Genomic DNA, 13,352 nt, shown 5'->3' on the forward strand with positions numbered 1-13,352 from the left:
TTTATTTGATGAAAAACAGTGAAAGAAGTAACATTGTGAAATAATATTACAATTCACTGTTTTCTATTTGAATATAATTTTCCTGTAAATTAAAATTAACATTCTAGAATGCATATTGATGCTCATGAAACATTACTTATGATCAATGATGAAAACAGTTGTGCTGCATAAAAAAAAATAAAAAATAATAATAATAATAAAATAATAAAAAAAAAACAATTGTGGAAACTCTGATACTTTTATTCAGAATTCTTTAAAGAATAGAATGTTAAAAACAGCATTTATTTTAAATAAAATATTTTGTATTATAATATTTTGATAATAATGCTTGCTGAATAAAAGGATTCATTATTATTATTATTATTATTGTATTGAACACTATACATAAAAGACAAAATGGAGAAATTTCTAGATGACCAATCATTAATCTTTATCTCTAATTCATTAAATTTAAATACAGCTGTGGGGCTTAATGTTTTCGTGGAAACTGATACTTTTTTTTTTCAGAAATATATATATATATGCAGCTGCAGACTACATTGTCTTTTCATGAAAGTACATGATTCTCTTGATCCCATCCATCCAAGACAGGCTGAACAGTGACTGAATATATAAAGATGTATCTCCAGCTTTTCTACTGCATGAAAAAGGTTTCAAATAACCACTTGGATATGGATAAAAAAAAAATGCAAGTTTATTTTCAGCCTTATTATCATGTTCCTTAAGTATTCAAAAATATTTCATATATGTTAAGAAAGGATTTTTTTTTTTTTTTTTTTTTTTTCTGGTGTTAAAATAATGAGGGTGCTGCTGATGAAGCAAACACAGTGTTTGCTGTTGGTTATTTGAGCTTTGAGGGAAATATAGCTGAAAACAGGCCACAGCATTAAACCAAATAGCTTCACAAAAGATGCCCAATGTCCTTTCCAAAATCCAGTATGAAGATGCCAGTCCAAACAACATGAATCTAAGAAAAGTCTTTATACAGAAGAGTGATCATTTTAATTATGCTTATGCTTAATTATGCCTGAGAAATAGTTTGTGTTAATGTGTCATCTGCTGACGAATGTCACGGCAACAAATGAAAATGTATCAACATTTAATTAGTCGCATCAAATCCTAATTATGGCTTAAACTTCTAGGAACACAAATTAAATTGAACATGGTCAGCCTACATTTCTTCTGCCGTGTCAACGTTAAAGAAGAAACTGGATAAAAATAACATGTTTTCTGTTGGCAGGGAGATTGTGAGATGGTTGGCTATAGGTTGTGTATAATACATGTACAGAAAATTTTCAGAAATTAATTTAATTGGAAATCACTTTTATTTACTTTTCCACAATCTATGTTTCAATAAAAAAAAAAAAAAAAAAAAAATTGCAGATTGAAAGACCTTAATGGAGGTATTACTGTAAAAAAAAAAAAAAAAAAAAAAAAAGACATAAAAGAAAACTCAAAATTTAAAACAAACATGAAAACATACATACTTTTTACATGCTGACAACATAGATTATGGCCCCAGGGTCAGAGTAGGAGAATTTCATAAAAGTCACTTTCCTTTTTGGTTGATGCTCTGTTCTACGTACAGTATGTCTTACATCCAAAAATCATGTATTTTTATATATTTGAAATATTTTGGATGTTTCGAATGTTGTTCATTTATCTAATTTCAGTATCACCAAAATAATCTCTCTGGCTAAAATAAATGATTATTGAAACTGCATGAAATATTTTTCAGTGCTCTTATGATTATAATCATATTTTTGCATGGTATGCCATTGCATGCTATGGAAATAAAAAGGCAATTATGACTTTTTATTTCACAATTTGGACTTAATTTCAGAAATGCAAGATATAACCTCAGAATTCTGTTTTAATTAATTAATTTATTTATTTATTATTGCAGTTCCTAGTTTACATCTTGCCATTTCAATTTTTTTATAATACAATTCATTATTGCTATTATAATTATAATAATAATAATAATCATAATAATCATAATAATTATTATTATTATTATTATTATTATTATTATTAGCATGGAATAAAAATGGAGTAAAAACTGTTTTATCTCACAGTTGTTATTTGTTTCTTGTAATTGTGAGTTAACATCTTGCAATTATGACTTTCTTCTTTTCTTAGAATTGTTTATATCTTACAATTCTGACTTGAATTCAGAATTGTGAGATAAAAAAGGTAGTTGCTGACTTATCTTACTTTGCAAGCAAAAAAATGTTTAAACTCAATATTGTTGAGCCATGAATATGGTTTTTAGTGTAAATAAAAGCTTACAGAAAATGTAAAATTGCATTTCAACCAGAATAAATAAAAATAAAACGATTGATTTAATCATACTTAAAAACAGCTACATGAATTGAATGCAGCCAAGACATCTAAACAGTCCTTTCAATTACATTTACTGTAAACAGAATCCACTTGCTCTAACTTAAAGAAATAGTTCACCCTAAAATGAAAATTTGTCAAATATATAGGCCATCCAACATGTAGATGAGTTTGTTTATTCATCGCAAAAGATTTGAAGAAATTTAGCATTACATCACTTGCTCACTAATGGCTCCTCTGCAGTGAATGGGTGCCGTCAGAATGTGGGTCCAAACAGCTGATAAAGACCTCATAATAATCCACAAGTCTCTTAGAAACATGCAGCTGTTTGCTTCAAAGTACATTAATTGTTGGACTGGAGTGATGTAGATTACTTGTGGATTATTATGATTTGACTGATGTTTTCATCAGCTGTTTGGACTTTCATTCTGATGGCACCCATTCACTGCAGAGGAGCCATAAGTGATGTAATGCTAAATTTCTCTAAGTCTGTTCTGATGAAGAAACAAGCTCATCTACATCTGTGATGGCTCGAGGTCGAATAACTTGTTAGCAAATTTTTTATTTTGGGGGAAACAATTCCAACCAAATATTACAGCACTTCACAGAGCTTAACATACATTTTCTGTAAAAAGTATCACTTTAATTTTTTACGATATTGTGACAAATTTAATGACAACAAACCTTTAGACGACATTTGAAAAATTCAATCGATACACAACACCACTTACTGATTCTCACAGATGCTGTGTAGAATCTGTCTTGCTCTGAGAAAATGGTTTCACTTCTACTGTCACTTTTAACACAGCGCCAGGCAAGTCAACACTTATTTACAATTATTAGAAAAAATCATTGTCCACCTGTGTGCACAGGTCAATGGCTTTAGATACTTCCAGTGAGTCAAAGTCTGTCTTTGTGTGTTGTGATTTAGTAACCTCGTTATACTCAAATCAGGGAATACTAGCTTCAATATGAAACAGATTCATATACAGATTTCATTCCCAAACCCCTGCTCAGATTCTGCTGGTTCTGTATGGTTCCATTTGTTTGAAAGTCAGTCATTGAAAAGCAAACTGCCCTTTTGGTTTGGACTCATCTCATCTTCCTCAGACGAATTCTGTTCTCCTTGTCCCGTTTCTTTAACGTGCCAATGAACTGGGTGAAAAACAGCTCCTGGTCTTTCCTCTTCAGTACCAGTTTAAACCGTGGATCGTTTCCATACTTTTCTGAAAACTCTTTGAATTTCGACCTACGAAAGAGAACATCAGAATGAGATCCTTGATAATCATCAGTTCCACTATTTTTCAGCTGTAAAAGGTCTGATTCCAGCTGTTTTCATGGGAAGACTTTGAAAGCTTTCTCAAAAGTTGAGACCCTGCATGTCTTCAGTCTGAAGTGCAGGTGAACACATGAACCCGCCCAGAGCATTAAAGCATTAAAGCACAATTTCAACAAGAAACACTCTCATTTTGATGCATTTGTTATTTTCTGAAATCTTGAACTGAAACCTTTTTCTAGGGGATTGCAAACTGGTTGCTATGACTTATCTAGGATGTTCTAAACACATATCTATATGGTTGCTAGGGTGTTCTGGCTGGTTGCCATGGAATTGCATAAGTGTTCTTAGAAGTAGTTAACTGGAGCAAGTTGAGTTGCTAGCGTTAGAGGTTAAGGGTAATGCAAGTTAGGGGGTTATTAGTGTCAGGGGGTTTCAAAAATCTTGCACTCGTGTTCTCACGAGGCACACTAGCAAAATATGCTAAAGGCTACATTTAGGAAATGCCAGTTCAAGTCCTGCTTGGGGTGAGTGGGTGGGTTACATTGGTGCCATGACCCGGATATAGGGGGGTGAGTATAATGGTAGCCAGCTAGTAAGAGATGTGCAGGTAAACTTTACCTCCTGATATCAAGAGGCACAATAGAGACTGATGCTTTAGGCTTTGATCTTTAGTGTCCTTGTTAGTGTACCCAGTCTGAGGTCGCTTGGAGTGAGTGTGACAAGTAATACTGGAGAAAAACAACATTTTGAACAAAAAGCGGAGAAAAACACTTTTTTATTTTTTGTCATACTATATCTGGATCAGATTCAGAGTGATGATCAAAACATAGACGGAATAAATCGTTTTCATCAACGACCCAAGTTTGCACAGTCCTAGACCAATTCCTGAGACTGCATTTTCGATTTATATGCTTCGTAATGCACCGATGATATTGTTAATTTATACATGCATCTGCTTTCATATGCAATCCCTTGTTTCGGTTTCTTCTTCACCGTGTTTTGATCCAGACATTCAATACTCTTTTCAGAAGATGTGTATAGTGCCTCTTCACTGCATATCATTAAAAACACGGAAAGCCAGAAAATTACGGCAATGGTGGGGAAGAAGTTAATGCCAACATATACATATATGTATATCATATTTCCAACTATTCATAGTCAAATATTTAAGATGATCTCTCCTTAAAAACATATTGCTTTGTTTCAATTACATGATATGTGAATGTGGTAATATTAGTGCATTGATTCACTTCTCTTCAGTTCCTTTCACTATAAATGAATCAGGTGCAGAACAGAGTAAAAATGAAAGACGTTTTCTGTTATACCTGCAAAAAGGAAACTTCAAGAGTGTTAATCCCTGTGGTGTGTTTGAATTCACTTCTGTGTGAGACCTTTAACAAGAAACAAGGTGAAACAAATACACAAAACCAAAGAAATGAGGACCCAAACTGCAAAGATCATCAGTTATTAACACCTTTGCTGAATAAATAATCTGCTCTAGAGATGGATTTTATTAATGCATCAGCAAAAGCAGTCACACTTATACATAAGCTCACCTGGATGTGATTTTTGATTCCTCAAGCAGTTTTCTGTACTCTTCTTTCGCTTGCTGGAGTTTGCACTTTTTCTCCTTGTGCTCCTCTTTCATTCTTGCTTTGACAAACTGATCATAAATCTGAGGAGAAAAAAAAAAAACTAGTATTGTCAACTAGTACAGATTTTTCTGTGTGTGTGTGTATGTGTGTGTGCTCTTGTTTTTGTGAAACATCAGGACACAACTCTGTATAATGACATGGGTTTGACACAGGTATTACAAGGAGAGGGTGACTTATGAGGACATAACCCATGTCCCCATTTTTTCAAAACGCTTATAAACCATACAGAATGAGTTTAATTTAAGCAAAATGAGCTCCTACCAAGTATTGAGTACATGAACAGTAAATTAACATACTTTCCAGAAGGCCAACAATTCACAAATTTTTATTATTATTATTATTATTAATATTATTATTATTATTATTATTATTATTATTATTATTATTATTATTATTATTATGAAATACTCTAAGTTGTGAATTTTTTTTTTTTTTTTTTTTTTTTTTTACATGTGAGCCAAAATCATCACAATTATAAGAATCAAAGACTTAAACTACACAGTCTGTGTGCATTGAATTTAATATGCAAGTTTCACAATTTGAGCTGAATTACTGAAATAAATGAACATTTCCATTCAAATTTATTGAGATTCACCTGTATATATATTCATATGTAATTTATTATTTATAATATAAATTATTTAATAAATGTATAAACTTGGGCTGATAATTTAACGCATTCATTTATAAAAATTATAAAAAATGATTATCAATGCTTGCCCCACCCCAGACCTATGTGGAATATCTGCCATTTCATACAGTCAATTGATGACTAATATGAGGTAAGGCAACAACTTACTGCATGATGGAGCCTAGAAAATGTTGTTACAATTCAAGATATGGGGCAAAACACCCATTTAAGATTGGGTCTCATATTTACATCACATGGTTAAGAAAATTTCACAGGAGCTGTAGGCTAAGTGCAATATCACACTAGCGCAAAATGTGATACTTATCTTATACAACAGTTCATTAAGAAGTTAATATTGTATTTATCTATTTTAGACACAATGTTGTCTGTTTTGTCTAATTTTGCCAACCAAAATATAAAGACAAATCAGAACTGTTCACCCCCGAGCAACCCACAGCGGCATTTCATTTCCACGTTTCGAATGAATTTGGTGAACCGTTTGGCGCATTGAACCATTGGTCTATGCGTTGGCTTTGAAGTGGCACTGCACAGACTGACCGGTGTATGACATCAAAGTACCGCGAGAGCGATTCAAAAGCGCAAGGAGTCGTCTGCTCTCTAAGCTCTTGCGGTTCTTTGATGTCACACACCGATTGGTCTGATGGTGAAGACCCGCTTCAAGTTGAACTAGCCTAATGATTCAATGAACCATTTATAAAGAGTCATTTACTTCATTCCTAAATGAATCAGCCATTTGAATGACTCGAATGAATGAATAAATGACTCAATGACATAATCATTAGGACATTTACCACCACCTACTGGCAGTTTTAGTTTATTATTTAGAGTATCATTTCATTAAAGAATTTCATATTTTCACAGTAAAATAATTTATTAAAGTTATAGTTCGCTCCAACCAAAAATTATGTCATCATATATTCACATGGTCCAAAAGAGTATATGTAATACATTATATCAAACAAAATATTTCTTGCTTAACCTACTTTTTGTAATCTCTGTTTGATGCTTTGGACAACAATGACTTTAAATGATCTTTTCAGAGTAATTTCTCCAAATTTTATGTGCGATTAATTAGATTAATTAATCACCACATCATGTAATTAATTAGATTAAAATAAATCAATTGCTTACCAGCCCTACTATAAATACATATTTTAAGATATTATTTTTAATTTCAATATTTATAAAATAAATATAAAATATTTTATAAATATAAAAAATGTACAATATATACATTTTCAGTGTGCAAGTCATCCTTGATACAGGACATTTGGTCTTACCACCATCTACTTGTACTTTCAAAACCACAGTAAGTTTGTCAGTGCAAATGTAGAGTTAATGAAGTTTGAAGTTCTGTTAATAATTGAGGTTGATCGAGGCTGATATGAAACCTCTGTGTCATACCTGCTTTCGTTCTTCTGGACTCAGCAGCAGGTAACGTGGATCAAATACAATTTTGTGCAATTCTTTCTCCCAGGTGGAGAATGCAGACACCTATTCAAAATACACAGGTTGAATGATCCTCATCCAGAACAAACACGTCAGTTATGCCACTTCATTTCCAGATTCACAGTGTGTACACATATACAAAGTCTGTACTACTGTGGTAGGCCAGGTACTGGCAGAAATCTTAGTTTAGGATGAATGGTTGCATTAGCTTTTATCTCCTTTTTTTTTTTCTTTAAGTCTGAAGTTTCATTATCATCACTGGATTTCTCACCCCTCTTTCCAGAAGCATGTCTCTGAAGTGGCCGATCCGGAGCTCCAGCGGTACAACCATCTGAAGAGATGAGCCGTTTCTTCCTTCACACTCAGCAGGATGGTCCAGTCTTTAAAGGAATGGAAATACAACAGCTCTGATGTGTAGTTCTGTAAATATGTTGTCCAATACACACACACACACACACACACACACACACAATGATTTTTGGCATAAAAGAGAAATCTATAATTTTGACCCAAACAATGTGTGTTTGGCTATTGCTACAAATATACCCCAGAGACTCAAGACTGCTTTTGTGCTCCAGGTTCAAACACACACACATATAAATAGGTCCCATAATGCCAAATTTCCTGCTTTTTTTTCACAATAACTGAAGTCTAGGGGCTATTTAACTGCCATATAAATGTCAAAACATAATCAGTCCACATTAAAAGGCACACAGCCTTCATAAAGTAGCTGTGATTTTTTACGAATCGTTTTGACTTCTGTAAAAAGTTGTCGTCAGAACTACAGTCACCTCCTTCAGTCACCACCCCGAGCTCCGCCCACTGTCCCGACTCGACAAATATAGAAACTAAATTGATGTTTTCAAAAAAGACAAAAGCAAAAAAACAGCAAACGTAACACATTGAATTAAACATGACAATTTTAAGAAGAAAAAATAAATAAAGATTTTGTTATACTCCAATAATCTTCAGGTATTACAGATATTTTTTTACTACATTGATTCTGCACAAACTATTACGATAGTTTATAACGCATTAAAATATCTTCAAATATTTTGGAGTAAATATTGTGTGAATTAAATATTCATGGCATTTCAGCAATTCTTACCGTGCCTTGTTTGCTATCATAAATTTTTATCATACACTCAAAGTTTGGACATACTTTGTTTGTCTTCATCTTCGTCAAACTTTTTGATCTAAAGGCTTATGATTAAAGGCTTGAAGTATTGATGAAACGCATAAGTCATGCCTATATACACCCACCCACACACACACACACACACATATATATATATATCCACAGACATTTGGGAGTATTTCAAACACCCAACTGTTCAATTTAAATGATCTCCATGAGCGACAGATTAATGATTCTGCATCAAGCTGTGAGTGCAGATGTTGCCCACCAAAAACTAAAGACTTCCTGTTGAGCTGCGATTATTAAGGTGTGTGAAATACAACACATCTGATACAAGATCCTCCTCATCAGTTAAAGCAGATTAAGATTTGCTGTCATATTTTACATGGGTCAATTCAACTTACTTGTAGCGCTTGTTCTTTGAACTACCTTCCTCTTCATCATTGTCATCATCGTCAGCATTTGAGCCATCGTCTGTTGATGGAACACAACATGCTGTAGAGCAGTACTGTAGAAATCCAGGCACTTTACTAGGATTTAACAGTATCAACAGATTATCAAAACAAACAAGTGATTAATTAGTAAAAACACCAGCAAGTTTGTAAAGTTTTATTTTTGCACATAACTCCAGCTTTTCTGTATTTATATGCCTGGCTCGTGCCAGGTTGTTAATCCGAAAAGCACAATAAGAACTAATTTACTCAAACAGACATTTTTTAACTTTAGACTCTGAATAGATTAAGGTCATCAATAGATAATCTCCATGAAACAGCTATGAAACTAAATCAATAAAGATGAAAAGCCTTCTGGGAAATCAAGTCAACCGTATAATAACTTCCAGACAAGATCCAGACTAATTCAATATTTGCAGAGCCGCTTCATTGGATTACAGCTTTTAGTTAATCCACGAGAACACCAGTTCTGTAGTTGGTGGGTGTATTCAACTTTAGCTTGAGCATCATTATCACACTGTAAGGATTAGACTTTCAGCCAAGTTCATCACTTTACAGACTGTGCTCCTGTATTTCATCTCATAAAGTCGTGAGTTACACTTCACTGATTCAGCAACTTAATCTGAACATAAATGGGTCTTTCCTCGAGGCTACAGAAGGGCTTTCCATCCTGATCTCATTAGTATTTGCAGGTATGCTACTGTTCAAAAGTTTGGGGTCTGTAAGTTTCAATACTTTTATTCAGAAAGGATTCATAAAATGGATCAAAAATTAATGTTTCTTGAGCAAATAACCAGAATGATTTCTGAATGATCATGAGACAATGAAGACTGCTGAGAATGTTGCTTTCCCATCACAGTAATAATTACATATTAATTCCTGTTTATTATATTTATATATATATATATATTTACAAATAAAATGGAAAACAGTTATTTTAAATTGTAAAAAAAAAAATAATAATAATAATAATATTACGTTTTTACTGTATTTTTGGTCAAACAAATTATTGTTGACAGAAGAGACTTCTTTCAAACAATGCGAGTCAATCATTCAATAAATCAAACTTTTGAATGGTATGGTGTACAGTATTTTTTTATGTGTAAGTGCATTTACATTTTGGATGCAAACAATGTGAACATATGCAAAGCATCTGAAAAGTAAATTATTTTATCTTACAACAGATTCATGGAATATGCAATTTAATCACAGGTTGGGTTTGTTTTCATGAGACGGATATAGAATTATTATATATTTTTTTTTTACACAGTTTACACATTTACTGAACCTTCCATAACAGTTTTTGTGTGATTTCTAAATGCGATGATGTTTCAATTATAATTCATACTTGCGGAACTTTTGATGTTAATTAAATTCAGCTATATAAAGACTTTGTCTGTGCCATCTGGATTTCATTTATAAATAAATTTGCCATTAAACGGGTCAGAAAACACATTGCTTGCATACCAATTTGTACATTATTCATATTAAATGGTATCTAAAAATGTTTGAAAATTGTATATTTAAGAGTGTGTTAAATATGCCTGAATGGTCTACTATTTCTGGACAGAGTCTCACCTAAAGAGTCTTTCTTGCGTTTATGTGGCGGGTCCTCGATGATTCGATTGAGGTCTCCACGGTCTTTCAGATCCACTGGTTTCTCCCATACTGACAAATGCATGGTGGGATTGAAGAAAAACACCCTGTCATCGCCTGTCCATACTACACACCTACAGAAAAGAGAGAGATGCTGTCATGCCTTTATATAGTCGCATACATGCAGGAACACAATCCGACAGACTGTTCTCACAATGACTAAGAAATCCTGATGATGAAAAACAGTCCCAGCATGACTAGAGAGACCCAGAGAGAGGATTGTGGGTCACAAATGGCAGCTGAGAAAGACCAGATGGGCTGAATTTGACCATTATATTCAGAATCTGATGTATTTTTTGTCTTCACCAGCTTTTTTTTTTTTTTTTTTTTTGGGTCGTAATCATCCAGGAGTTACACAAGATTTTTAAATGGATAAAATCCACAATACAAGCCTACAAGCCTATTATATAGTTAAGTTTTATGTCATAAATCCAAAAGTAGGCAATATTTCAGACGTTCCGCACTAGATATACTTACCTTACAGTGATAATTTAAGACCCATTTCAGGCTTCATTCAGGGCATGTCGGATAAAGTATTCATGGATTTTGCCATGGTCTGTGAGGAAATTTGATACAACCTCATGCCAACCATGACAAACCAATCCTGACATTTCATTTTGAAACCCCATCGCATCAGGGAGATCGGCAGAGCCTTCCTGTTCCATAAAACTGACCCAATGATATTTAAAAAAAAAATAATAATAATCTTTGAAACGGATCATCCGCTTTACTCATATGCATTTATTCATAGTGCAAACATATGGCTGGCACTACACTCATGCTTCATTTGTCTTTCCATTTATATTGCAGGGATTCTTGTGTTTTAAAATCATTTCCATGCAACCTCCATATAAAACAATAACTACAAAATTAACTTTAGAAGCAAAAGCTCTACCCAAAGGACCATTTTATTGCTTAGAGATTGTTCTTTTTTTTTTTTTTTTTGCTTAGGAGATGCTAAATATATTTTTTTTCCATGCAACTTTCTTCTGCCTTCCTTCTATCCAGACTTACAGTACTACGCAGAACAACTATAAGGTATCTGTATGTCAATTGCCCCCAAAAATGCAAAACATCATCATTGTGTGCCACTGTCCACCTTTAAATTTATCTTGAAGTTAATCCCACAAAAACCAAAGTAAAAGAGAGAGAAAGAGCGAGAGAGAGAGAGAGAGAGAGAGAGAGAGAGAACTAATAAATTTGTGACCCTGGAGCACAAAACCAGTCTTAAGTAGCTGGGTTTTATTTGGAGCAATAGACACAAATGCATTATATGGGTGAAAATCATTGATTTTTCTTTTATACTAAAAATTGTTAGGCTATTAAGTAAGGATCATGTTCCATGAAGATATTTTGTAAATTCCCTACTGTACATATATCAAAACGTAATTTTTGATTAGTAATATGCATTGCTAAGAACTTCACTTGGGCAACTTTAAAGTTGATTTTCTCAATATTTTGAAAAACCAATTATTGTCCTATTCTAACAAACCATACATCAATGGAAAGCTTATTTATGCCTATTTACGCCTAATATATGCCTATATTAATCAGAATTGAATTAAATATTTGAATCAGAATCAAATTAGATCAGATAATTTGTACTCATAGTTTCAGACATTATTAAGGTTCCTTCTAAGGATATGTGAGAAGTTGGAGACTTAAGTAATATTCTCAATTTGCTCTCCATTCAATCTCGTTTTGTCAGAAACACTATCATCAAAATAATTGACACTTTGCAAACAGTTTGGATTGGAGGTATAGTTCTGTTCTGGTAAAAACTCTGTCATGAATGAGCAGCTATATCTCCCAACGGTAAACAGAACAGACACAGATGCAGATATAATGAATGTTCTTAAGGACATTTTAGTTTAACAACATTACAGATTAACGGAGTCTGATTCAACAATGAATATTAGAAAGCCAAGTCCTGACTGTGATGAAATGGAGTTAAGGATGGAGGAGGGTCATTTGCTCCTTTATTTACCACAGGAAACTAACCAACACATAACATATCACAATCACACAACAGCTCCAATTCTGGTGTCATCAACCATCAGCCAGTGTGTGTGTGTGTTTTTTGCAGTGAAAAAAAGCCCACACTGCTTTGGCAGAAAAAAAAAGGAAGTCTTGCATAACACGTCGTCCTCATGCAGGTTTTCGATTGGGTGTCAGTGTATCTGTTTAGCTCTGGAGGTTTGCCATGTGCACTTCTGTATTTCATTCAAGCATTACTGTCATCAGGCAGTTATAGAGCGGCATGCATCTTTTAAATAGTGCTAAAGCTGCTGACATTTATGACAGACTGAGAGGAGATAAAACAAACAACTTTGTCAATATATATGAACAATCTGGCTATTAAACTATTCCAAAACACATGAGAAAATAGCACATTCACAACAGTAGTATTTGAAAGTGTAGGTTGACACAGACAATTGATCGGTCATTATCTTGCTTGCAGAGAGTCATTTATTAGCAATAAAAATGCATGAAATTGATGGTGAGCCATACAATTATATTTGCGCAGACAAAACGGATAGTTACCATGGTGACCCAGGTATAGGCGTGGATGCTACTGGCCGCTTGTCTTTGAGCGAGCTGTCCTCATCCATACTGACTTTAAAAGGCTCATCCTGGACACACACACACACACATACAGAAAGGCATAATGTTGTCTGAGTGGTCTTGTGAGTTTTCATACGGGATTCCGGCCAGATTCATAACCAGA

General features: G+C 33.6%; 1 protein-coding gene across 1 annotated transcript in view; it reads right to left on the reverse strand.

Annotated features, from left to right (window-relative positions):
- Positions 1 to 3,435: 3,435 nt before the first annotated feature.
- LOC113055922 (transcription elongation regulator 1-like protein) overlaps positions 3,436 to 13,352 on the reverse strand; it is a 77,418-nt gene continuing 67,501 nt past the window's right edge. Inside the window, exons 7-13 of the mRNA XM_026222312.1 lie at positions 13,169 to 13,257; positions 10,547 to 10,698; positions 8,921 to 8,990; positions 7,650 to 7,758; positions 7,334 to 7,423; positions 5,179 to 5,297; positions 3,436 to 3,592 (exon numbers count right to left, since the gene is read on the reverse strand). Coding sequence (XP_026078097.1) covers positions 3,436 to 3,592; positions 5,179 to 5,297; positions 7,334 to 7,423; positions 7,650 to 7,758; positions 8,921 to 8,990; positions 10,547 to 10,698; positions 13,169 to 13,257 — 786 coding nt within the window. The remainder of the gene's footprint in view (positions 3,593 to 5,178; positions 5,298 to 7,333; positions 7,424 to 7,649; positions 7,759 to 8,920; positions 8,991 to 10,546; positions 10,699 to 13,168; positions 13,258 to 13,352) is intronic.

This window comes from Carassius auratus, chromosome 37 (genome assembly GCF_003368295.1).
Source record: "Carassius auratus strain Wakin chromosome 37, ASM336829v1, whole genome shotgun sequence".
Taxonomy (NCBI): domain Eukaryota; kingdom Metazoa; phylum Chordata; class Actinopteri; order Cypriniformes; family Cyprinidae; genus Carassius; species Carassius auratus.